Below are 27,578 nucleotides of genomic sequence, written 5' to 3' on the forward strand. Positions count from 1 at the left end.
ATTTATGTATTTTTTTTTTTAATTCGTTATTTTATTAGGAATTTTTAGGAATTTGGCGTTTTGCTATATTTTGGATACGTGGTCATTTTATTTCTGTTTTTTTTTTTTTTTTAATTCGTTATTTTATTAGGAATTTTTAGGAATTTGGCGTTTTGCTATATTTCAGATATGTGGTCATTTTATTTGTTTGTTTGTTTTTTTAATTAGTTTTCTTGGTAGATTTTAAAGGAAAGAATTTTACCCTAAATAGGCTTTGGACTCGGATGAGAAATATGTAGATATTTTTTCGATTGGATGTTTTGGAAATTCTTGACTGTTTTCAAAAAATTGAAACTAAAACCTGCAAATAAAAACAAGAAAAAATGATTACTTTTTAAAAACCTACATGCATTATTTTTATAGGTAATATAGAATATATCCATAAGATAAATATATCCGAGTTTTGGCACACACTCGAAAAGGTTCGAAAATACGCACTTTCGAAAGTTTCGAAAATAAGGAAAAGTATTAAGGAATAACTTGTAGCCTGATTAGTTATGCACTTATGTATTTAATGACCTTAAAAGGGATTTTTTCTCTTTTCCTTGGACTTTTGGTGCCATCAGTATAGTGGTAGCACCAATGTCTTCTGCCGTTTTACAAACCTTATAACCCCTGATGGCTGCAAATCTGTTTAGTCCTATAACAGCGCAGGTATCACGAGGAAGAATTTTTGTCTATTTGATATAATGTATTTTTTGTATATTGTTCAAGTGTCTGAAAAAGCTGTGATACCCATAGCCATAACCCTTGGTTTTATTGACCTGACTTTTCCAATCACAAAAATTATTCAAAACATCAATTTTGGGATTTTTCTAAAATTTTGACAAAAATTTTGACATTATTTTGGAATTGACTACTTAACATTTAGGCTGCCTTCGCATAGATCTTAGAAAGAAGGTGCCCATGATCAAGCATGTCAACTCCTAGCATGTTCTGATGGCCTGCAGCTTAATATGAGACCAATAGTTCATCCTAATTTTATATTCCAGGTGCAGACTCACCTTGAAAACCCTACGAAGTACCACATCCAACAAGCACAAAAGCAACAGGTGCAGCAGTACCTAACAACAGCCAAACATCCCAACAAAGCACTAAGTCTGCCCTGTCCTAACCAACCGGGGGACCACATCATGCCGCCCGGGCCGGGGAGCAGCGCACCAAACAGCCCTATGGCCATGCTGACACTAAGTACAACCTGCGAGAAAGAAGTGAGTAGAACGCTCATCCTATAGGGTTACTTCTCTTATTAACTGTTCTACTACTAACATCAAAAGTAAAATATAACTAAAAGTAAAAAAAGGATTTCTGGGGCCACATTTTTCTTTTATTTTTGAGTGATTTATTTTTCCTCATTTTTATTGTCAGACTTTTTTCATCTTCTTTCTCCTTCATTCTTATATTCTTCTTCTTCCTTCATATTTTACGTCTTTTTTTTCTTCGTTCGCCTGTTCCTTATTTCACTTTTTTCATTTTTCTTGTTTTCTTCCTCTTCTTTTGCATCCTCCTTTTTATGCTTTTCTTACTTTTTTTCTCCTTCTTTTACATTTTCTTCTTATTGTTCTACTTCTCATTTGTTCTCATTAATTTATTTTTCATTTTTCTTCCCTTACTTCTTTGTTCTTACTTCACTTACATACTCTTATTCTATTTGTTCATGTTCCTTTCTCTTTTATTTTCTTATTATTTTTTCGCTTTACCGTTTCTTCGTTTTTCCTTTTCTTCTTTAATTTTCTTCCCCTTTCTTCTTGTTCATTTCTTTTTTTATTCATCTTTTCTTTTATTACTTTCTCTTGTTTCTTACTTTTTTGCCCCTTTCTTTTACCTCTGTCTTCTTTTACTTTTTTTCTCCCTAGTTCTTTTTATTATTCTTTTATTATTTTCTCATCTTGCTTTATTTTTTCCCTTTTTTTGTCTGTCTTCTTTTACTTTTTATTCTTCCTCATTCTTTTCCTTTTTTTATTGCTTTTATCTTTCTCCTCTTCTTTCTCTTGTTCCCCCTTTCTTTACCTACTTTTTTACTTTTTCTTTTCCTCCCCTTTCTTTTATTATTTATACCTTTTTATTGCCCTTTAGTATTTTCTTTACATCCCTTCCTTTTCGTTCTCCTGTTTTTCCTTTTTTTACATTGTACTTCATTAAGAAATCTTCTAGAATCCCCGTTTCTCCTCTTCTTTCTCTTGTTCCTTGCTCCCCCTTTCTTTTCCTTCTTTTTTACTTTTCTTTTCTTCTCCCTTTTTTTATTACTTATACCTTTTTATTTTCCTTTAGTATTTTCTGTACATCCCTTCTTCTTCCTTCTCCTGTTTTTTTTTACATTGTACTTCATTAAGAAATCTTCTAGAACCAGCTCTCCTCTTCTTTCTCTTGTTCCTTGCTCGCCCTTTCTTGTCCTTCTGTTTTACTTTTCTTTTCCTTTCCTTTATTACTTATACATTTATATTTCTCTTTAGTATTTTCTTTATATCTCTTCTTCTTCCTTCTCCTGTTTTTCCTTTTTTTTACATTGCATTTAATTAAAAAATATTCTAGAATCCCCTTTTTTTATTAAAAAAAATATGATAAATAATATAAATATATAGTGTCACGAAATTCTTCTTTAATAATGAGGCGTTCGCACCTTTTGCACCGCAGGTAAATACAAGGGTGTGAGGATTTGACACTCCAGATTTGCTCGATATGCAAATGCCTATCCTCATGCAGGATTTGTAGGATGCTGGTTATTTGCATACATGGCTGTGAAATTTGGAAGTCGCATTCAGAAGGAACTGCATTAATGATTTCTATATACAGTCTTGGGACGACTATAAAAGCTTTTGAGGTCACAGAGCTTCAGTCTTCCTTCTTTACCTTCTATGTTATCTCATTAACATGTTAAATAGAAATCCTGGAATTAATAAAACTTTACTTTGTGTAACTCTTCAAGGTGTTAACTCCACAAATAGAATCGACCATAAATAAATCAGCTTCAGACGCTAATTGAGCAGAAGCCGCATCTTAGTAAACCTACAATCATTGAAGGAAGACAGCATTAAAGTAAAACTCTGGATGAGAGACATGAAGTCTAAATTATGTGATTCCATCTAATTAAAGTGTGCCCCCCAACTTCTAAAACTTTTTTGTCCAATTTTCCGTAATTTATTTTTTTATATGTTGGAGCTCCAAATACTTTCCATAGACTTAAAAGTTTCCCTTTAACTCTGTAAACTTTTCATATGTCATAGCAACATGTCAGAAGTTTTGGTTGGTGGGAGTCTAGGGCAGCAGCTGAAAAAGTAGGATTAGCTAAAGATAGGCTCAGTTTTATGATTTTGGCCCTTGGTTTTTATGATTGTGGGGGGCTCGTTATTTACACCACCACTAATCAAAACTTCTGGCATTTCACTATGGAATATTAACTTTTTTTCTGTAAGTTTCCTTACACTTTCAATATTAAAATTCTCTCTGCCCATATCCACCACCAGGGGGAGCAAACTGCATACATTTTTTAATTGAGCTGAATGAGAGCTGCATAACTCAATTTGTGGTAAGCACCACATAGCAATATAATCCATTTAAAGAGGATCTGTCACTCGTCATAAATATATATATTTATTCATCTGGTGTAAATGCCACTGTTCTCCTGAATCCGGTGATGTTTTTCTTTTATTCCTGCGTCTCTCCGTTCCTAAGATATGGCCCCTTCTTCCCTGTATGTAATTCTAGTCTTTTTAGCCAAATGGGCGTGTTCCTCAACTCTTGTCTCTAAATGACTCCAAGATGGTCACACCCATGACTAAATTTATATACAGGGAAATAAGGGCCATATCTCAGGAACGAAGAGGTGCAGGGAATAAAGAAAAGCATTGCTGGATTCAGAAGAACAGCGGCATTTACACCAGGTAATAAAAATACATATTTACTGTAATTGACAGATCCTCTTTAAAGTGCAACTCTTAACTTTTAACATAATTTAGTTTTTACAGGACTACAATATTAATGGCTTATCTCTATAATAATCTATCAATATCGGATTGCAGCGAGGGCGACGTCTCCTTTAGTGTTTATCAGACACAGCTCTAGAATTTGTAATAGTGGCCACTAGAGGGAGCTAACGCAAAATGTGTATTATAATTGAATTCAATTGGAGCAGTGTTAGTCTGTATCCAGTGAGCTCCCTCTGGTGGTGGCTACAGGCAAACATCATTTGTCTATGCAGGAGATTTGGTTCTGCGGCAGAAAAACTGAACTTCGAACCTTATTACGTTGAAAATAAAAACGAATTAGGACAAATAGTTGGATGTATCAAGATTATAAGAAACTGAAAATGATGGGTGCACTTGGAAAAGCAACATTTTGCACCATCACTTCTTTACTTTTTGCAGATGGATGACGTGATCGACGACATTATAAGCTTGGAATCTAGTTATAACGAAGACATTCTCTTGATGGATCCTGCAATGCAGATGGCAAACACGGTACGGCGCTGTTCCCTAGTTATTATTTGTGTTATTATTCGTCTATAACATTACGGGATCATTAAGGTTATGTTGCATTATTTGACAAGGGTTTATGGAAGACTAAACATTCCCGCGTGTCACAAGTCTTAGATTTACTCCACGAGGTGTCTTGTACATATTTCTAGGTTGGAATATAAATACAAAGTTTAAAAGGGGTGAACCCAGAATTTTAAAGGGGGTGGTCCAAAGGCATAAGTAAATTTTATCTAAATCCCTATCTATTTATTGCCATAATCTAGACTATTTTCTAATATACTTGCTTTAAAAATTCCCTACCGTTCCCTCTCTACACTAACTGCTATGAGAGCCCCCAGTGCATCCTGGGAAACTTAAATGAATCATCAGACAGGAAGTAACAAAAAAAATAGCAGTTAGATAGTGTAGAGAGCGAACGGTAGGGAATTTTTAAAGCAAGTATATTGGAAAATGGCTTACATTATGGCAATGAATAGATAGGGATTTAGATAAAATTTACTTTTGCCTTCGGACCACCCCTTTAAGTTATTTTGTATCCACAGGGATGGGATAGGTGATAACTTACTAACTGCTGGGGGGGTAAGTGCTGGGATCCTTAATGATCCTGAGATTGTGGCACTCTGAAGAAACCAGTTCTCAGGATTGCTAAGTATCCCAGCGGTCAGGCCACCAGCGATCAATAAGTTATGCTTAGGGGCTAACTTTTGAATTTGAAAATACCCCTTTAAGACACGCGCTCCTTGCTAATTATTTGCCGTAAAGGTGCAAAATGGCAAAGAAAGTTGCAAATGTCTATATAAAAATATGGTTGTATATGTTCTACTGTTTTCCGACAGGGAAACATTCTTGTTGTCTGTCTGATTGCCTTTAAGGGAATATTCTCCATTGAACTTTGAGTTCAAAATTGTATGCTTATTGATTTCTTAATATATCTTCAAATCATAGCGGCCAGAACTCAATTTTTTCCTGATATATGATACAATACACATTCTTTTTCATGTCTATAGATGTAAAAGATAACGTGCTCACTTCCTAAAGTCACCCCTCGAGGGAGCTAACTGAATACAGTTCATAGATTGAATTTAATGATAACTCAGTATGCAATAAGCTCCTCAGCTCCCTCTAGTGGTGGCTGCAGGAAGCAAGAATTTGTAAAATTTAATTCCATTTCTTGCGGGGGATTTAAAGCAACTTCTATAAAGATAATAGGAAATGAACTAGAATAGAATTTTAGAGCTAACAAAGCTGAAAACGACAGTGTTAAAAGATGAAAATTAATATTTTTTTTTAAAAAAATTATTTTTTAAAGTTATAAGCTGTTTTTTAATTAAATATATTTCTGAGAAAGATGGATGGTGATCAGTATGACTCCCACAGGGTTGCATTCCAAATTTCCATCAATTGCCAAGTAATATAATGATAATGGAGTGGTTTTAATGTTCATGTTTGGAGACATTTTTTTCTTTAGGTAAATACATATATTTGAGGCTAAAAATAATTTTTAGAATTGGGTTTAATTAATAATTTTGCACTGTTTGCCTTTTAAAGACTGTGTTGCACTGTCTATTGCTTGCTGCAGAATGAGTCATCTTAGAATCCGTCAGTGAACTCATGCTGATTGTCCAATGGGAGAGTTTGTTACTCGTTTATGTCTCTTTCTGAGCTCTTCTCTGCTGATTTATGACCACAGACCACATCAAAGTTGAATATGCTCAGAAACAAAGAGTCTGTAAAAAGCCAAATGGTGCAAAATTTTTAATTACGGTAAACCAAATTGCAAAAAAGTGATTTTTTTTTTACCATCCCTCCCCCAAATACGTGCTTTTAACAAAAAAAAAATCCATCTTTAACTGGGATGATTTGCCATTCAGAAGCTTGGGAAAGCTGGGTGACAATCTCTTTGAGAGCTGTAATGAAAGTTATCTCAGAAATGGCCAAAAGTAGAATTTTTAAAGAGAAAACAAGTAAAATATATATATATATATATATATATATATATATATATTTTAATGTAGAAAAATGTAAAATGTCAAAATTTTCATTTTTAATTTGTATAGAAATATAATATAGAATTTTTTTTTTTTTGGGGGGGGGGAGGGATGAGAGGGGGTGACTTAAATGATAATTTCGTTTGTGTACCCATCACAATATACATTGTTAGAACAGATTTAGGTTTTACTTTTTTGCAGGTAAGACAAGCTGGATCGTTCCTCCCACATGTAAGTTTCCAACATTTTTTTTTTATACTTAAGCTGTGACTTTAAATGTGATCAATCTCCATTAACCCCTTCATCTCTGGACCTGTAGACTTCTCTGTATTTTACCGTTTTAGATAAATAGATAAATAAATACAATTTATCTACATTTTTTTTTCTATGTTTTTTTTTTACAGATGCCCGTGTCTGCAAGTATGCTTGACATTTATGGAAATCAAGGTATGCCAACTCCAGGGTTAAACATCAGTAATTCATGTCCTGCTAATCTTCCCAATATCAAAAGGGAGCTTACAGGTAAATGGCATAGGTAATAGAGAGGTTCAGATCTGATGCCAGTTACTACAGCCAGTCCATGAGATACATCTTGGAAAATTAAAGGATTGATAGATCATCGATGTCCACGGGGATCTGACCCCAAACATCACACGTACAACACAAACTCTATATCCCATTCATAGTTTATCCTGGCACAGCGCCACCATACATATGAGTGTGGCTGAACGTGGTACTGCACTTCACTCCTATTCTCCTAAATGGGGCTGATCTGCAGTACCGGTATCAGCCACTACTGTAGGCATGGCGCTGTTCCTGGATAAATAATGAAAAGGACCCTCTCACTGACCTGATTGGTGGAGATGCCAGTAATCAGATCCTGACTATAGATGGGTGAATCTGCCTAAATTAAAAATTGGCAGATTTATTCAAAATTGGGCACATTTAGTGCAAATCCAATTAGTTGGGCAGGGGTTAAAAACCTAAAAACTCTTACACTCACCTCTTCTTAGCCCCCCAAATACTTCTGCCAGTCGTCTTATCAGCCTCTCTGCCTGGCCTTCGGCTCTGCCGTTACATGGGACGAGACGTACGTCTTCGATGTCATGCTCCCCAAATGATTGCACGTATTAGTGTGCACTGCACCCCATGTGGCCTAGTGAAGAATGGCAGGAAAGAGAAGGAGGCAGAGGAGCCGTGTGGAGGACGCTGGTGGCAGGTATTAGGGAGGGCCAAGGAGAGGTGAGTGTAAGATTTTTATTTTAACCCCTTACTGGCACTAAGAATACCCCAAAAAGTGGCATGGAATAGAATAGGAAAAAATTTGGATTTTGGCAAATGTGAATTTTTGGGGAAATTCGTTACAAATTTGATTCATATCTATTCCAAACAAATCAATATTAAGGTTAATGTTCAACCCTTTTAAAATGGAACTTTGAACAAAAAATTGAAAATCCCCCACATATTCCACCTATGACTTGTACAGTCTTTCACCCCTGTAGCGAAGCATGCAGTAAAGCAGGGGACTGCAACTTGCGGCTCTGCAGCTGTCATAAAGCGAGAACTCACAGCGGCTTTCTTGTAGATTTCAGATGGAACTTTAGTGCAGAATAGAGTCGTCTAGAGCTGCCCGGGATTCTGCTTATAAAATCCTGCCCCTTTTGGTCAGGACATGCAATATGTCTCTCCAGTTCTGGGAACTATACGTCACAGCATTGCGTGCAGATCACTGGAGTAGACTATTTTCCGTGCAGATTCCGTGCAGGCATTGAGAGCACGACTCTGAAGCCATAATGTTTATACAGACTTCAGATATGACCTCGGGGAAGTTTCACACACTTTTTCAGAAAAATAGGAAATATGACAAGCACCACAAACAAAGCATTTTTTGTTGCGTTCTTGCTCCCCGCAAAATTAATTCAACCAAAGAAATGGAAAAAACTTTGAAAACTAGAAACTATCATGGCAAGAAAACTTGTTTTAGTTTGGTTGGTTCTCTATCAATGAGCTGATTTTTGGGGTCTGGTTACTAAACCCCCCAACATTCAAGTTGTTGTCTGGGCATAGGGGTCTGATGGCCTGTCCATAAAATAGGTCATCGATAGCAGATCTGTACCTAGCGCCCCCAACCATCAGTTGTTTTTTGTTCTGGGGGTGACTGTAAACACTTTGAACACAGCCGCTGAACAAGCTCCATTCAATAAGTAGCTGCCGCTGCCAAGTACTGCAGAACACCTGCCATTCATAAGAACAGGGGCTGTTCTTTTGTTTCTTTCTTGCTTTTTTTAGGGGGGCAGTAGTTGTGTATTTTGTCCTGTTTGTGCATTTTTCCTTTTTTTGTTCATTTATCATACATTTTGCCTGGTGTTTGGAAAAAATATTGCCAAATACCGCAACTACTATTGATAACCTATTCTTTAGATAAGTCATCAGAACCTTATGCCCAAACGACCCCTTTAATGTTGGGGGAATTTAGTAATTTTTTTTTTTTGCTTGAATTAATTTTGTGGGGTTTAGAGATTGCCAAAAAATGCATTAGAAAAAAATGCATTGTTTGTGGTGCGTTTTATATCTCCCTATTAAATCCAACTTGCAACTTTTTTTCTGAAAAACCGCCCTACAAGGATGTAGATAGGTAATGAGATCCCTATGCCCAGACAACCCCTTTAAAATAAGTTGTTGACCTTTAATCCACGTATTTTGGGCTAAAAATAATTTTTTGCCGTTGTGTTTTGTTAAAAATATTCCTCCGTTTGGCTTTTACAGGCTCTTTGTTTCCTGCACTTTCAATTTTGATGTGGTCTGTGGTCATAAATCAGCTGAGAGGAGCTCAGAAAAAGACAAATAAGAGTTACAAACTCCCCGTCAGATCGTCAGAATGAGCTCACTGATGGATTCTCAGTTAACTCATTCTGCAGCCATCAATAGAAAGTGCAATAATAGAAGGCAAACAATGTAAAATGTATAATGAAATCCAATTGCAGAAATTATGTTTTGACACAAATATATGTGAGCCCGAGCTGACAGTATAAACTAAGCACATAGCCTTGTAGGGAATGTAGACCCTATAAAAATTGCACCTTTAAGGTGTATTCACACTGCGTCTTTTTATGCCTCTTAAAAACGGCCCTTTTTCAAACAGAAGATGCCTCAGGAAACTCTACTTTTCTCTGAAGTTTTGTAAAGCTGAAGCGTCTTTTGCTACAATTTTTTGGGGTCGTTTCCTGATCTTTTTTTCCGATAGCATTTTTTGGAACGTTTTATTTTTGGTGTTTTTTTAATGTCGTTTTCCAAGTGTCTTTTGATCTCTATTAGGCAACGAAACACCTGTATATATTTTTCTCTAAAAAAAAAAAGTGCAAAAAGATGACTTGTATTGTGAGTATTGCAGCATTTTCCGTGCAAAAAAATGGCAGATAAAGGCACAGTGTGAACACACCCTAATTTTATCACCACCATGCTCCATGCAATCTTCACAATGCCAGAGCTGTGATGATGGAATTATAATGGTTCTGCATCTCACTATTATGATAACAGTTATTGCAATGATAACGATGGGTGCGGACTGCCATCTAGTGGCCAAAATAAAGATTTCATTTCAGGACCTTCATATTCTGTCATTTAAAAAATAAAGCCCCCGATTCATCATTTGCGTTTTTATTTTTAAGTCACTTTTCCTTTCTTGTGGAATTCGTTGACATTTTTTTTGTGCCATATCCTTCAAGATGGAAAAATATTCTGCACAAAATCAAAAATGGCCTTTATTTATTATGTCTTTAAAGATCATTTTAATTAATTTTTTTCAGAAAACATGTGAAAAGAGGAAACTTTGTAATCCGCTTCTTTCTTCTCCTGGACTGATCTTTCACTGTCAAAATTCTCAATTCTTGCGTAAAATCTGTCTTCGGTGAATACAGACTTTCTCATTACTGAGATAGGAGATGACAGTTGGTGCTCATAAGGTTCTATGGAGAATTGTAAAGCTTTGTGAAAATTAAAGCAACGATTACTCTTTAACTTTTTGGCCAAATTAAATCAAATATGAAATAAAAATGAAAACAACAATTACTTTTTAACTTGTATTTGTTTGTTTTTTTTTGTTTGTTTTTTTTTGCAAAAAGTCGCATGTTCTGTTGAAATGTTGAAAAAATTACAGGCTACTATAAAATCACTCTAGATGAAGAAGGTAGACTGGAGGACATTTATTCATAAAACTTTTGCAACTTTTTAAAAAGTTTTGCAACTTTTTTTTTTTCTGGAAACCATCAAAACCGGCCACAATGATGAACATAAAAAAAAGTGTAAAAAAGAAAAAGCATGTAAAATAAACTTTTAAAAAAACTGCACAAATTAAAAAGGATAAAAGGCGCAAATGAAAAACAAGGAAAAAAAAAAACACAATAATTAGACAAATGCAAAAATGAAGGAAAAAAAAATGTGATTAATACGTCAGCAAGTGATGGAGATAGGTAGCGTCTGATTAATGCCATTCACATTATCACTTCGGTGCCAACCGATGGTAATGGCAAATGTTTAGAAACAGAAATCTCTCTGCTAATCTCCGGAGCATTGAGTGGTGAACAGATCCCATTCTCCATCTCGGATCAGAATCTCACATATATCTGTGGTGGTAATTTGACTTGTGACACACGGATGTAGCAGAGCTGAATTTGTTACATGACTGTTCTTAGTTCACATCAGAAAGTAAATGAAGCAGCAGATTGTAGCCGGTCTGTCTGCAGTCCTATGTAAGGATAACCAGCCATATCACCATGATCTTATGCCAAGTCACAAACTCAGCTCTGCTACATTTGTTGCGATCACGTCAATCCCGAGTATCCCTTATTGTCCTGCATTCTGTTTATCACTTCATTTATAACTTAAAAACAACTTCTTTTTTTTTTCAGAGTCTGATGCCAGAGCGCTCGCCAAGGAGAGGCAAAAGAAAGACAATCATAACCTTAGTACGTTGAATCAGTCCATTGTTTGTTTGTCTAGTAATGTTATTATGGCAGCTCATATATTAGGCTGGAGAGATAAGCCCAGCACATATAGTGCTGGCATGGTGCCAGTGCCATGTGCACCACCTTTAATAGGCTAATAACATGCAATTTCAATGCAGAAACTTAATGACTTGTAATTTGCAATAATTACAAAAACGTAAACATTTTGTAGAATTTTTTCACATAAGTGAAATCCTGGTTACGCGACGCCTGCCGTGTCATAAACAATATTGTGCGCAATATTTGCAAGGATGCACTTGTGCGTTTGTATCAGTTTCATTTCATCCGCGTAAATCTCATCCTATTGATCCAAATATCATTATATGGCCGAAATGATGGGGCGCATGAATATTTTAAGTGCAACATCTCCCTCTAGTGGCCATATAACATTAGTACAGGTTTCAACATTGATTTAATTTAATCTATCACTTAAATAAGGAAGATGAATTACCAGTAAAATCCTATTAATCCAGCACCTATGGGATTTTATTGGTGCCGGATTATCATATTTTTTTCAAACTTTTGAAATGGCAGATTCTGGATTATCAGATTATAAAATGCCAGAATTTAAGAAATATGACTTTTCGATCTTACACGTCCGCTCCCACTTAAGTATTATATATTTCTCCCCCTGCAGTTGAGCGAAGGAGAAGATTTAACATCAACGACCGTATAAAAGAACTGGGAACCCTCATACCCAAATCGAATGACCCGTGAGTATAATCCGGATTTTCAGTATATTTCTATATTGGGGACCAGTAATTTGCAGCCTGAGACTTTCCTGTCGTTGGGAAACGACGTCAGTGTATATTGGGAGTTGTGGTTTTTCAAGGTCAGTAGTGAAGCCTAACTTTGTAGAAAAGTTGTAAAAGTTCTACTTACACCCCCCCCCCCCCCTTATTTGAATTTTTTCAATTTTTGGCAAAACAGATAAGTGAGACCCAGATTTGTGTGGTCTGGGTGACAGAGATTACTGGCTTCTCACTTCTGTGAGAAGAAGACATTGAGAGCGGGATACAGTAACACAGACCTGGAGGTTTTCCTGACTCGTGCAGGGCTTGTGCTCACACACAGCAGCCAAACAGAAGGAGCAGAGCTTCAGTGTGAATTTCGGAGTGGTGTAGAGCAGCAGTCTCATGAGTCAGGAGGTAGATTGTATACTACTTCATTGTCCTTCTAGATAAATATAACCCTGTAAATACTGATCGTAATCACATTAACAGCTAGGGGCCGTAACATCCCTCTCCCCCTTTTAAGAATATTGTGATGCAACATAGGTGAGAAAGGGTCAACTTGGATAGTTAATTGCTTGTAGACTATAAATATTTACAGTACATGTTAAATGTTGGGCTAGTCCTCATACCCAGAAGCCAGTCTAAAGAAGAAAACATGGAAAAGGAGCAATCAGCTCACCTGTCCGGGTCCACGGCAAAATACTCCAGTATTAGCCACAGTCCAAACGATAGCCGGCACTCACATCTTCTTAACAGAATGGCTTTATTGATCAAGTAGTATAAAAGGCACAAAAAATGGTTGAACACAACAGCACAAAAAATTGAAAAGGCAGAAAAGAAATATCCGCTGCGCTCCCAGGCAACATGTTTCACACCTACTTGGTTGTTTGTCAAGCCAAAGGAACAGGCAGGTGTGAAACATGTTGCCTGGGAGCGTAGCGGATATTTCTTTTCTGCCTTTTTAATTTTTTTGTGCTGTTGTGTTCAACCATTTTTTGTGCCTTTTATACTACTGGATCAATAAAGTAATTCTTTTAAGAAGATGTGAGTGCCGGCTATCGTTTGGACTGTTTCAGTATAAAGCACTAGGGCAGGGGAGAGCCGCCTCCTGAGCCTTTGAGGAGACAGAAGGGGACTAATAATACCCCCATATATTTGTACTAAAAGTGTATAGGATAGATATAGAGAGCTGGACAGAGAGCTAGAGGATGGGCTAGTGCTAATGCACAGAAGTAAGTCTGAGGAAGCAGAGCTTCAGTATAAAGCACTGGAGATGGGGAGAGCCGCCTCCTGAGACTTTTTGGACAGAGGAGGTGACTGAAAACGTCCTCAAATAATTGTAAAAAAAAGTTTCTAAGATAGATATAGAGAGATGGACAGAGAGCTAGAGGATGGGCCAGTGCTAAAGCACAGAAGCCAGTCTGAAGAAGCAGAGCTTCAGTATAAAGCACTGGACATAGGAAAAGCAGCATCCTGAGACTTTGAGGACACAGTAGGGGACTGAAAACATCCTAAGATAATTGTACTAAAAGTATATAGAATAGATATTAAGATATAAACAGAAAAGGTAGAAAGTAGGCTTGTGTTTATATTCAGAAGCCAGTCTGAAAAAGCAGAGCTTCAGTATAAAGCACTGGGGAGAGAAGAATCGTGAACCTCAGATGAGACAGGAGACGACACAAAACTACATTAGATTCTTATAATAAATAGTATATAGCATGGAAAGTGAGATAGAGGATGGGCTAGTGCTTATACTCGGCAGCCAATGTGAAGAAGCAGAGCTTCAGTATAAAGCACTGAGGATGGGGAGAGCAGCATCCTGAGCCTCTGATGAGACGGGAGGTGGCTCGGACTTACACATTCTGAATACAGTGTATAGGATTCAGACATGGATAGATGGTGGGCTCGTGCTCGTACACAGCAGTCAGTCCGACAGGACAGAGCTTCAGCGACGTCAGTAAAACGTGACATTGTTCGCACAATATCACAGTGATGTTTTCAGAGATTATTTTAATGCCGTGTAACTCTCTGTTCTAGGGATATGAGGTGGAACAAGGGAACGATCCTGAAAGCCTCGGTGGATTATATCCGCAAACTGCAGCGAGAGCAGCAACGCTCCAAGGAGGTGGAGAATAAGCAGAAGAAGCTGGAGCATGCGAACCGCCACCTGCTGCTCCGGATACAGGTCAGCAGAGAGTACTAAACCCGCGCCCCTAATAGTCTCACTGCACTTCTCAGGGCGCGAGGCTTTATAAAATGGTGTAACCATTGTGAATCCGTCTCATTCTTTACCTTACAATGTGCGCCATCTCATATCACTTATATTTATTGTTTAGTACACTTGCTTATATAGCACCAACATATTCCACAGCACTGTACATACATTATCTTCACTCACTGTCACCATTGGGGCTCACAATCTCAGCTCCCTATTTGTAAGTCTTTTGGAGTGTGGGAGTTTAAGAGGTAAAGTTATTTCTTGTGGAGAGCACCAAGTTGGTGTAGGGAGACTTATTGGCCTCGCAATAGTTCCCTAAAATATGGACGTAGTCTCTTTACTGAGGAAGAGAATAGAGACTCTAGCGCAGCCTATTGGAGGTAGCAATCCTAAAAGTCAATATTGAGAATGAGGTAGGAAAACGGAATACCTGGAGGTGACCAGTGAAAACACGGGGAGAACATTTAAACTCCACGCAGATGTTGTTCTTGATAGGATGTAAACTCAGAATTTCAGCTATATCGTGACATAGATACATAGATAGATAGATAGATAGTGTAACATACCTGGCGGCGTCCTTGCATAGTGGTCCATCTCCCACTGTGCAAGAGCGCGCACTTGATTTCCAGTCCAGACTGCCACTCTGGCTTCTTTCCATACTGTCTGCTTTGCTCTGCTCTGGCTGCTAATGCGTCCTCAGCCTATTGCTGTCTGTCACCTGGTATTTAAACCAGCTCCTCCTTGGTATCCATGTCTGAGCATCTTGTTCTGTCAGTTGGCTTCTAGTCACTGATGTGCCAGGTCCTGTCTATGTTTCCTGCCTTACGGTATCTGTTCCCGTGTCTGAACTGTGTCCTGTCTGTGCACTCTAGCCAGCTGTCTGTCTGCCTTCCTGGAGGCTGTATTTCCAGGCCTGTCTGAACATGCTCCTAGCCTGTTCGTCCCGCCCTCTGGGGGCCGCATACCCAGACTCGTTCCTGTATTTTGTTGCAGTAACAGTTCCTGTCTGAACTGTCTCCTAACCTGTTTCCTGTTTTTCTCTATGTCCGTACCTTCCCTTTCTCCTGCATTGTCTGAACCAGCACTTGGCTTTACCTTGGCTCGTTCCTGTATTTTGTTGCAGTAACAGTTCCTGTGTGAACTGTCTCCTAACCTGTTTCCTGTTTTTCTCTATGTCCGTACCTTCCCTTTTTCTGCAGAGTCTGAACCTGCTCCTAACTCCTACTCGTTGTCGCTGTACTTCCGTTTGTGAGTTTAGAGTCCACTCGCTACTTCATTGCAAGTATCTTGTGTGTATTTGGTTCTGCCTTTCCCTTCCTGTCTGTTCCGTGTGAACAGAGCCCTGTCCCCTCTGCTCTGCCTTGCTCACCGCTCCGGCGGTTCTTGCCTGCTCTGCCTTGCTCACCGCTCCGGCTTTTCTTGCCTGCTCTGCCTTGCTCACCGCTCCAGCTGTTCTTGCCTGCTCTTCCTTGCTCACCGCTCCGGCGGTTCTAGCCTGCTCTGCCTTGCTCACCGCTCCGGCGGTTCTAGCCTGCTGTGCCTTGCTCACCGCTCCTGCGGTTTCCTCTCTGCTCTGCCTTGCTCACCGCTCCTGCGGTTTCCGCTCTGCTCTGCCTTGCTCACCGCTCTTACGGTTTCCGCTCTGCTCTGCTTTGCTCACCGCTCCTGCGGCTTCCGCTCTGCTCTGCCTTGCTCACCGCTCCTGCGGTTTCCGCTCTGCTCTGCCTTGCTCACCGCTCCTGCTTTCTCTGCTCTGCTTTGCTCACTGCTCCGGCAGTCTCGCTCTGCTCTGACCCTTTGCTCACTGCTCCGGCAGTCTCGCTCTGCTCTGACCCTTTCCTCACTGCTCCGGCAGTCTCGCTCTGCTCTGACCCTTTGCTCACTGCTCCGGCAGTCTCGCTCTGCTCTGACCCTTTGCTCACTGCTCCGGCAGTCTCGCTCTGCTCTGACCCTTTGCTCACTGCTCCAGCAGTCTTGCTCTGCTCTGACCCTTTGCTCACTGCTCCGGCAGTCTCGCTCTGCTCTGACCCTTTGCTCACCGCTCCAGGCGGCCTCGTCCTGCTCTACTCTCGCTCACCGCTCCTGGCGGTCTCGTCTTGCTCTGCTCTTGCTCGCCGCTCCGGGCGGCCTCACTCTGCTGTGTTTGTCCACTGCATCTGCGGTTCAGTTCCTGAGTCCCAGTCTGTACTGGGTCCTATCCACTCTGTGCTCCAACCTGTCGTACCTGCCAGTACCACCCTGCCTGCATACCAGTCGTGCTTACCAGCATCCACCTGCCTGCATACTGGCCGTACCTGCCAGTACCTCCCTGTTTGCATACCAGTCGTGCTTGCCGTCATCCACCCGTCTGCATACCAGCCGTGTCTGCCTATACCCACCGGTCTGTGGGCCAGCCTGGCCTGCCTGTTCCTGTATTCCCCGGTGTGGGTCAACAGCCGTGTCCGGGGTCTGACCTGGAGTAGCACCTGGTCCCTCTGCTCGGTTCCTCCTTGGTGCACTGGCGTCGTATGCCGTCGCGCGACCTTGGTCGGATCGGGTGGATACTTAGTTACGCCCCTCCAGGCATTCACTCTCCGGTACGGTCCAGTGGAATCACTACATATACACGCACACGCCAGTCAGTCCGGGCGCGTGCATTACAGATAGATAGATAGATACTTGGCTATATGACATTTGGATGCATTACTGCTATATGGAATATACTTATAAAATTAAGGTACTTGATGCAGAAAAAACATATTGGCCAATTCATGAGAGCCCAGCAGCCAAGACAAGGCGAGCTTTCTTTGATGGGACCCTAAACCTAATATTTATCAAACATGCCTCTCTTGGATTAAAAGCCTGAAAATATAAAGCTAAGGTAGGATCCAGCACTAATTAAAAACATCCGTAGGCTGATGGGAGTAGCTCAGCCAAATATCTAAAGCTCACCTTGTCATGGCTGATGGGCTCTCGTAAATTATCCAATTTGTGCACTAAGTACTTTCATTTTATAAGTATACTGTAGCAGTGATGCATTCAATTGTCATATATTCAATGTTTGCATATATCTTAGCGGTTACTGAGGCTGCTGTATTCTTTTGTTTGTGTATTCTGCAGTTATAGCAGCTTGCACCTGTTCACATTTACTTTGGTGTTGGTCAGATATTTTTTCTATAAAAATATGCCTGGCTGAGGCCCTTAGCCTGGCCAGTTCCTGTGCTGGGACCTGTGGCTGGGGCTGAGGCTGGGACCTCGGGCTGGGGCTGAGGCCGGAGCCTCGGGCTGGGGCTGAGGCCGGGGCCTCAGGCTGGAGCCTATACCGGGCTGAGGCTGGGGCCTTGGGCTGGAGCCTGTACCGGGCTGAGGCCGGCGCCTCGGGCTGTAGCCTGTACCGGGCTACGGCTGGTGCCGGGCTGTGAGTGGCGTTGGGCAGCGAAGCAGAGTGGCCTGCGCAGGTTTCTGGTGTGCGCGGCCATCGTCCTAGAGCTGTGATCTACAAGAAAATGGCCGCCAGAGCTACTGGTCTGCGCATGCGCTGGCTCGGGCAGCCATTTTCCTGTATATCACAGCTCTATAAAGATTGCCGCCCACACTGGAAACCTGCGCCGGCCGCACCTCTTCGCCGCCCGACGCCGCTCACAGCCCGACACCGGCACCAACCCCAGCCGCTCTGCCTCACCTCTGCTGCTGCTGACGCCTCCGCCGCTACCACCACCGCGTTCCTGGAGGGCCCTGCAATCCCACTTCAAGACCACCGCAGGTAACGTTCGGACCATAAGACGCACCCCACATTTTCCTCCCAAATATTGGGGAAAAAAAGTGCGTCTTATGGTCCGAAAAATACAGTAAGTATTTTATCCCTTGCTACTTTTGTAAGTTTGCCCACTGACAAAGACATGAACAGTCTATAATTTTAAGGGTAGGTTAATTTTAACATTGAGAGATAGAATATAAAAAAAAATCAAGAAAATCACATTGTATAAATTAGATACATTGTTTTGCATTTTGCAGTGAGAAATAAGTATTTGATCCCCTACAAACCATTATGAGTTCTGGCTCCTACAGACCAGTTAGACGCTCCTAATCAACTCGTTACCTGCATTAAAGACAGCTGTCTTACATAGTCACCTGTATAAAAGACTCCTGTCCGCAGACTCAATTAATCAGTCAGACTCTAACCTCTACAACATGGGCAAGACCAAAGAGCTTTCTAAAGATGTCAGGGACAAGATCATAGACCTGCACAAAGCTGGAATGGGCTACAAAACCATAAGTAAGATGCTGGGTAAGAAGGAGACAACTGTGGGTGCAATAGTAAAAAATTGAAGAAATGCAAAATGACTGTCAATCGACATTGATCTGGAGCACCGTGCAAAATCTCACCTCGTGGGGTATCCTTGATAATGAGGAAGGTGAGAGATCAGCCTAACACTACACAGGGGAACTTGTTAATGATCTCAAGGCAGCTAGGACCACAGTCACCAAGAAAACCATTTGTAACACATTACACCTTAAAGGGTTAAAATCCTGCAGTTCCTGAAAGGTCCCCCTGCTCATCTGAAGTTTGCCAATGAACACCTGGATGATTCTGTGAGTTGTTGGGAGAAGGTGCTGTGGTCAGATGAGACAAAAATTGAGCTCTTTGCATTAATGCAACTCGCCGTGTTTGGAGGAAGAAGAAGGATGAGTACAACCCTAAGAACATCGTCCCAACCATGAAGCATGGTGGGGGAAACATTATACTTTGGGGATGCTTTTCTGCAAAGGGAACATGACGACTGCACCGTACCGAAGGAAAGATGGATGGGGTCAAGTATCGTGAGATTTTGGCCAACAACCTCCTTCCCTCTGTAAGATCATTGAAGATGGGTCGTGGCTGGGATTCCAACAAGACAATGACCCAAAACATACAGCCAAGGCAACAAAGGAGTGGCTCAAAAAGAAGCACAGTAAGGTCATGGAGTGGCCTAGCCAGTCTCCAGACCTTAATCCCATAGAAAACTTATGGAGGGAGTTGAAGCTCCGAGTTGCCAAGCGACAGCCTCAAAATCTTAATGATTTAGAGATGATCTGCAAAGAGAAGTGGACCAAAACTCCTCCTGACATGTGCGCAAACCTCATCATCAACTACAAAAAACATCTGACTGCTGTGCATGCCAACAAGGGTTTTGCCACCAAGTATTAAGTGTTGTTTGCCAGAGGGATCAAATACTTATTTCTCACTGCAAAATGCAAAAAAAAATAAATTCATACAAAGTGATTTCCTTGATTTTCTTTTGAATATTCTATCTCTCAATGTTAAAATTAACCTACCCTTAAAATTATAGACTGTTCATGTCTTTGTCAGTGGGCAAACTTACGAAACCAGCAAGGGATCAAATACTTATTTCCCCCCACTGTAGATAGATAGATAAATAGGTAGATGATAGATAATAGATAGATAGATGAACAAGTGACATAATATCATTTACAAACATTTCTGGATTCTTAAGAAGAAGATATAACCTAGCTCCTGCATATAGGTGTCATCCCCCAATCTGTCAGCCCCTTCACCCCTGATACACAGCCTTCAACGTCAGACCAATTATAGCTCATTTATATTTCCTTTACTTCCTCCACAGTTTTTCTCTCATTCATCACTAGGCACCTTGATAATGAGCTGAAGGTGCGAATATCTGCACTAAATAGACATAACTTATACCGGTGCCCGGGGGCCCTGGTGTTATGCAATGGTAAAATTAGCTTTGTGAAAAAGCGTCCTGATACATGTGCACTGACACGTGTCATAGCCTTATGCTATAGTGCGCACAGCCACCAAATCGTTTTTCTTAATGAATCTCGGTTTAGGCCGATGATAGGTCTGAATCCGACATGTGGAGAAATCGATGTAAGTCTGTAAGTCTGGGTGCACCTCACGGAGCGAGCCCTGTTCCCTTCTCTGAGTGGAATGTTGGATTTTTATCTTTGGTCCCTTATTTATTGAACGGCATGAGTATTAAACCACCTTAGAAATGAAAGGTTTGTCCCGTAAACAGCCTGAATCCACATAATAGGCTATAAATGTACGATTGCTGGGGCAATAATCACGAGATTGGAGGTCCCAAAGTCCCCTGTGTGAGCAGAGCGGTAGTGAGCATGAGCGACCGCTTCTTCATTCACTGTCTATAGGAATGGTGGTCGCACATGCTCACTACTGCTCCATTCACATAGAGTACTTTGGCACCTCTATGTTCATGATCGGCAACCAGGCTACCATTTACCATCTATACATGATGATGATGATGTTGAAAATTAACACAATATAAGGTTCATATTTAGAGATTAGTGAATCAGATCATAATTTATCACAAATTTCCCCCCCAAAATACAGATTCTCCAAAATTTTCTCAATTCGATTGGTATACAGTACAGACCAAAAGTTTGGACACACCTTCTCATTTAAAGATTTTTCTGTATTTTCATGACTATGAAAATTGTACATTCACACTGAAGACTTCAAAACTATGAATTAACACATGTGAAATTATATACTTAACAAAAAAGTGTGAAACAACTGAGAATATGTCTTATATTCTAGGTTCTTCAAAGTAGCCACCTTTTGCTTTGATGACTGCTTTGCACACTCATGGCATTCTCTTGATGAGCTTCAAGAGGTAGTCACCGGAAATGGTCTTCCAACAATCTTGAAGGAGTTCCCAGAGATGCTTAGTACTTGTTGACCCTTTTGCTTTCACTCTGCGGTCCAGCTCACCCCAAACCATCTCGATTGGGTTCAGGTCTGGTGACTGTGGAGGCCAGGTCATCTGATGTAGCACCCCATCACTCTCCTTCTTGGTCAAATAGCCCTTACACAGTCTGGAGGTGTGTTTGGGGTCATTGTCCTGTTGAAAAATAAATGATGGTCCAACTAAACACAAACCGGATGGAATAGCATGCCGCTGCAAGATGCTGTGGTAGCCATGCTGGTTCAGTATGCCTTCAATTTTGAATAAATCCCCAACAGTGTCACCAGCAAAGCACCCCCACACCATCACACCTCCTCCTCCATGCTTCACGGTGGGAACCAGGCATGTAGAGTCCATCCGTTCACCTTTTCTGCGTCACACAAAGACACGGTGGCTGGAACCAAAGATCTCAAATTTGGACTCATCAGACCAAAGCACAGATTTCCACTGGTCTAATGTCCATTCCTTGTGTTCTTTAGCCCAAACAAGTCGCTTCTGCTTGTTGCCTGTCCTTAGCAGTGGTTTCCTAGCAGCTATTTTACCATGAAGGCCTGCTGCACAAAGTCTCCTCTTAACAGTTGTTGAAGAGATGTGTCTGCTGCTAGAACTCTGTGTGGCATTGACCTGGTCTCTAATCTGTGCTGCTGTTAACCTGCAATTTCTGAGGCTGGTGACTCGGATAAACTTATCCTCAGAAGTAGAGGTGACTCTTGGTCTTCCTTCCCTGGGGCGGTCCTCATGTGAGCCAGTTTCTTTGTAGCGCTTGATGGTTTTTGCAACTGCACTTGGGGACACTTTCAAAGTTTGCCCAATTTTTCGGACTGACTGACCTTCATTTCTTAAAGTAATGATGGCCACTCATTTTTCTTTACTTAGCTGCTTTTTTCTTGCCAAAATACACATTCTAACAGTCTATTCAGTAGGACTATCAGCTGTGTATCCACCTGACTTCAACACAACACAACTGATAGTCCCAATCCCATTTATAAGGCAAGAAATGCCACTTATTAAACCTGACAGGGCACACCTGTGAAGTGAAAACCATTTCCAGCGACTACCACTTGAAGCTCATCAAGAGAATGCCAAGAGTGTGCAAAGCAGTCATCAAAGCAAAAGGTGGCTACTTTGAAGAACCTAGAATATAAGACATATTTTCAGTTGTTTCACACTTTTTTGTTAAGTATATAATTCCACATGTGTTAATTCATAGTTTTGATGCCTTCAGTGTGAATGTACAATTTTCATAGTAATGAAAATACAGAAAAATCTTTAAATGAGAAGGTGTGTCCAAACTTTTGGTCTGTACTGTATATGCAGTAAAATAGCGGTCAGTTGGTCACCATTTTTCTGGAATATTTTGAGGGTCAGGAAGGTTTAAAAAATGCTCTCCAGTCCTTAGCCCGCCCCTCTCCTGTCCTGCCGCTTCAGTTCCCTACCCAGTTCCACGGTTCTGCTGCTTCAGTTCCCTGGTCCTTTCACTTCATTTCCCCACCCAGTCCCCCGGTCTTTGCTTTGGATCTTCTGGCCTACAGTCTTTAGATCTTCCATCTTTTGGTCTTTGCGTCTTCTGTCGCTATCAAGTCCTCATGCAGTATTGTGGGCTCGATGCGCACTTGAGGCTGCTGCAATCAGCGCTGGAAGACCAAAGACTGGAAGATCAAAAGACTGGAGACTTGGAGATCGAAAGTCCTGACGACTGGTTGGGGAACTGTGGTGGCATGACGGTTGAGGGGTGAACCTAGGATAGGTGAATATCATTTATTGTTTTTTAACCCTTCCCCTCTGTTTATTATGTTTTTTTGGGGTCTAGAGAGACGTTAGAACATAATAAACACTTTTTTTTCTTCAAATTATCTTTATTGTTTTTTTAATGGGGGGAATACAATACACATGATGGGATTAAAAACATGCAAGTAACAAGGTCAGTAGGAAGGGAAGGCAAGGGTATATGGTTGCATAATAAACACTTTTGACTCATGACATAAGCAACTCGGTCAGAATGAAATTTTTCAGACAAATCAACTAGTAAAATTAAAAAAAAAAATGTTGCGATTGTTTGTTCATATTTTAATAGTCACCATTTATGCTTTGCACCTTTTAGGAGCTGGAAATGCAAGCAAGAGCCCATGGACTTTCTATCATGCCAGCTACTGGCCTCTGCTCTTCCGATCTGGTGAGCCGCGTCATCAAGCAGGAACCCATGTTGGACAGCTGCAACCAAGAAATGTTGCAAAACCACCACGATCTTTCCGGCACCTCCACCCTAGATCTTAATGATGGCACCATCACTTTTAGCAACAACATAAGGAACATTACTGACTCTCCCACCGCCTATAGCTTGCCTACAAAGATGGGCTCCAAACTGGAAGACATATTCATGGACGATACTCTTTCTCCAAGAGTCCACGAGGTTCTTCATTCAGTATCTCCCGGCACCTCCAAAGCAAACAGCAGGAGGAGCAGCATCAGTATGGAAGAAAACGACCACCACTGTTAGCATTGGGTGGACAACACCTTCTTACAGACTTCCATATCTTGTACTATTTTGGAGCAGTAGATTTCTAGATAGTTCAGTTTATTAGAAATTTCTCTGTGTTTCATCCATAGGCCAGCACTTATGCTTTGTTATTATTTTTAGAATTTTTTTGTAAGGATACTTGTGTATTTTGCTACTTACTTTGCCTTCAAAGTATTGCGCATGAGAGGTTTAGTTCTATCCACTTCAAAGATATAACTGATTGTCAAGTCAGATTGATTTCAACTAGTAGCCCTGTATCAGTGGTTAGGTATCTGGCTGTTTGGGATGAGATTGCAATGAACCATTTGTCAATATAAGGATTGCGATGAATGTGTAGAAACCAATTATCTGGATGCCTTGGAGAAGCTTCCAGCGATGGCATAATGGAGGATTAGAAGAAGTGAGAATTTCTTGGATATAGTCAATGGCGTACATATAAGAGAGGAGGTCCCGTAGATAAGAGCAAAATTGGTTCCCATTATGGTGCCTAATTTTGTGACCCACAGTAGATTGGCCTGGTGGTTGTTTCCTCCTATTACAACCTTTCCTCTACTTTTGTAATAATTATCCTATTGGTAAAATTGAAGTTCCTCAGGGGAGGGTCTTATGCAAATTCATGCAACCAATTAGAAAAAAAGGTGGGACCACATAAGGATGAGTCCCCTAGCTGCCTTTATGGTGTGTACGCCCTTGACTGTAGTATTTACTGTAGTTGGTTTTTGGCTCAATGTTTCAATTTACATTACTCAGAAAATATATAACAGAACCTGTTAAGACATTTCAAGCAATATTTTTATGTATTATTTTTTTTTTACCTTTATAATGTGATCTCAGGATTTCAAAGAAAGTTTCATAGTGCGCCTCTAATTTGGAGGTTGCCCAATTAATATCTAAGGTGTTTGTAGTAGGTGTAGTATAATTTCCTAATATGGTTCTGGTCTGAAGACACATTTTAATGTTTTATTCAGGTTTGATCTGTAAAATTCTACTCTAAAAGAGGGCATAATGATAAAATCAGAGCAAAAATTGTCAAAATTAAAGAAGCAACTCATGCAAAAGTGATATATTTTGTAGTTCAGGGCCTGAACTCAGCTTTATATAATGTATTCCCATCTCAGTGTGATGGCATATTGCTTGAGTATTTCCTATACCTATAAAAAAGGTGGGGCTTGACCTCTTGGACCTTCACCAATCTTAAGAATGAAATGGGGCCATTGCTGATTCAATATTTTTGACCCTTCACAGTTTTTTCACGCGCTGTTGTGTTTCCAGGGAAAACTATGAAGGGACCACTTCATTCTCACAAATCGGTGGGTATTTCTAAGAATGGACCCCTCCACTTTCATAAAGTGATCGTAACTCAGAGGAGATGTCCATTTAAAATGCATGTACTGGGGGCTAAATACCATTTTTTTGCAATTGAGTTTCATTAAAATGTTGCCCTGTTTGCCTTTTTTTAGCTTCTGAGTTGTACTGTCCATTGGTTGTTGCAGAATGAATTAACTGAGAATCCATCAGCGAGGTCATTCTGACCGGAAAGTTTGTAACTTTTTATGCATTTTTCTGCGCTCCTGTCACCTGATTTATAACCACAGACCAAGTCAAATTGCAATGTGCAGGGTAACAAAAAGCCTATAAGAGCTAGCGAAACAGTACAATATTTATAAGGAAACCCAATTAAAAAAATATATATTTTTTTTTTACCCCAAAGCACATGTATTTAAGTAAAAAAAAGTGTCCTCCAAAGATGGACAACCCCTTTAACATTTTGATCAATTTTTGTACATATTGTAGTAACTTCATATTTTCCCTAACCTGTGATGGCAAAATTGGAATCTTTACAGTTAAATTATTTTTACCAATAGTCTAGAAAGTACAATAAGCAGCCATTTTTAATATGATATATTCCGATAACTGAGATTTTCACTGATAGAGGACTGGTTGTGGCAAAAAGAATGTCTAGAAGGTTAAAACAAGTCATATTATTACACGGTTACGTCCATCTGATAATACAGAAGCTTTGATAATCTGGTGCCAATTGGGCTTTGTTGATGACTAAAAACATTTTACTAGAATTTAAACATTTGTCAAAATCCCACCCCCATCAGAGACTGAAAAGTAAAAATAAAAAAAACAATATAGACTACCAACAGCACAATTTGAGAAATAAAAAGTAGAAAATAAATCCTTACGGTGGATTTATAGTAGATGTCCCAACTAGTGTTGAGCGAATTTGTTCGGCATTTCAAATTCGGGTTCGTGTTCGGGGTTCCGGCTTGTTCGCGCCAAAAAATCGGCTCTGTTCATGAACATCCCTGATTTGCCACACTGTCGCGCAGATAACATCTGCGTGATAGCATGGCAAATCAGGGATGTTCATGGGCAGAGCCGATTTTTTTGGCGCGAACAAGCCGGAACCACGAACCCGAATTTGAAATGACGAATAAATTCGCTCAACACTAGTCCCAACCACCAATGCCATTAGAGACAGAAAAGTAGAATGAAATCCAAGGGACTACCTTCACTGCCATCAGAGGCTAAAAAAAGTAAAAACATTCCAAGGAACAACCAGCACCACCACCATAAAAAAACCTACATGGAAGTATAGAAGAAGGTGGCACCCAACATCACCAATAGGCACAAAAAAGTAGAAATAGTTCAAGGAAGCCAAACTTCCTCCTTCAAAGTCAATGAAGTATTAAAATATCCATAATGTGGAAGTATTGATGATTGGAAACCACCACCATCATTATGAGGGATAAAAAATAGAAAGAATCCAAAGGACCCCATCATTACCACCATTGAAGACAAACAAAAGTATTAAAAGTTCCATGTTGTAGAAGTATAGAAGATGGGCCCAACACCATCAAAAAGAAAAAGTACAAGGGACACCCCGCATCACCACCACCAGAGAAAAGCAAGTAGAAAAAAACATTCATAAAGTGAAAGCATAGAAGATGATCCCACTACCATCAGATATGAAAATGTAAAAAAAGTACAAGGGACACCCACCACCGCCATCATAGATGAGCAAGTGGGAAAAAACATTCATAAAGTAGAAGTATAGAAGATGAGATGAGCCCACCATTATCAGAGATGAAAAATTGAAAAATAAAAAAAAGTACAAGGGAGACCCACCACCACCATCATAGTAGAGCAAGTAGCAACATTCATAAAGTGGAAGTGATGACGATGGGACACCACCACCATCACCATCAGGACAGAAAAATTTAACAGAATCCATAAAGTGAAAGTGTAGAAATTGAGATTCCACCAATATTCAGCTAAGGTCCAATCCTTGTTCATAGTCATCTCTGTCCATTGACATGAATGGGATTTTCTGGAGCCTTTATTATGCAGAGTAGTGTATGTCTGCATGAGGTCATGACTTAGAAGTGTCCTTTAAAGATTATGGAGGACCCATAGATCCCTGTTGGTTGGTCTAGAAAATACTGGAATTTTAGATTATATTGTGGAAGATGTTGAAAAGTGAAAGATACAGTGGGATGTTGGGTGGCACAAATATCAAGGTTATTCTAAGAAGTAACGTTTCTCCTTGTGGAGAGCGACATGCTAAGAACGTCAAGGTGAGAAGACTTTTCGAGCTGCTATGCTCCTCTGGGAAATATGCAAATTGTCTCTTACCTATACTAGAGTACTAGAGCAGAGTAATGCCTATCATCAAAGTAGTAAAGGTTCCTGAGAATTTTTTTATTCTAGATCAATTGTACCCAACAAGTCTTTGTACTTGGATAAAATTAACTTTCATGTTATAGCTAAATTATGGGGCTTTACATTACGGTTCTACAAATATGGATGGCCCATGATTAGTCCAGAGAAGAAATATATACTTTGTTGATTCATCTTTTAAGCAAAATTTGAGTAGATCCTAAAGT

At 40.1% G+C, this 27,578-nt stretch overlaps 1 protein-coding gene across 10 annotated transcripts in view; it reads left to right on the forward strand.

The window, feature by feature from the left end:
• MITF (melanocyte inducing transcription factor) overlaps nt 1–24,460 on the forward strand; it is a 257,774-nt gene extending 233,314 nt beyond the window's left edge. For 7 of the 10 annotated variants that reach the window (XM_073644732.1, XM_073644733.1, XM_073644737.1 and 4 more), the window contains 8 exons: nt 1,032–1,250; nt 4,404–4,496; nt 6,704–6,733; nt 6,907–6,949; nt 11,410–11,466; nt 12,143–12,218; nt 14,277–14,424; nt 23,266–24,460. In XM_073644732.1, the coding sequence (XP_073500833.1) occupies nt 1,032–1,250; nt 4,404–4,496; nt 6,704–6,733; nt 6,907–6,949; nt 11,410–11,466; nt 12,143–12,218; nt 14,277–14,424; nt 23,266–23,661 (1,062 nt within the window). In that variant the 3' untranslated portion in view covers nt 23,662–24,460. The remainder of the gene's footprint in view (nt 1–1,031; nt 1,251–4,403; nt 4,497–6,703; nt 6,734–6,906; nt 6,950–11,409; nt 11,467–12,142; nt 12,219–14,276; nt 14,425–23,265) is intronic. The other 3 variants (XM_073644734.1, XM_073644735.1, XM_073644741.1) reach the window with 1 other exon arrangement.
• Nucleotides 24,461–27,578: the final 3,118 nt, after the last annotated feature.

Source organism: Phyllobates terribilis, unplaced genomic scaffold (assembly GCF_046119375.1).
Source record: "Phyllobates terribilis strain yellow unplaced genomic scaffold, ASM4611937v1 Scaffold_8__6_contigs__length_399053987, whole genome shotgun sequence".
NCBI lineage: Eukaryota > Metazoa > Chordata > Amphibia > Anura > Dendrobatidae > Phyllobates > Phyllobates terribilis.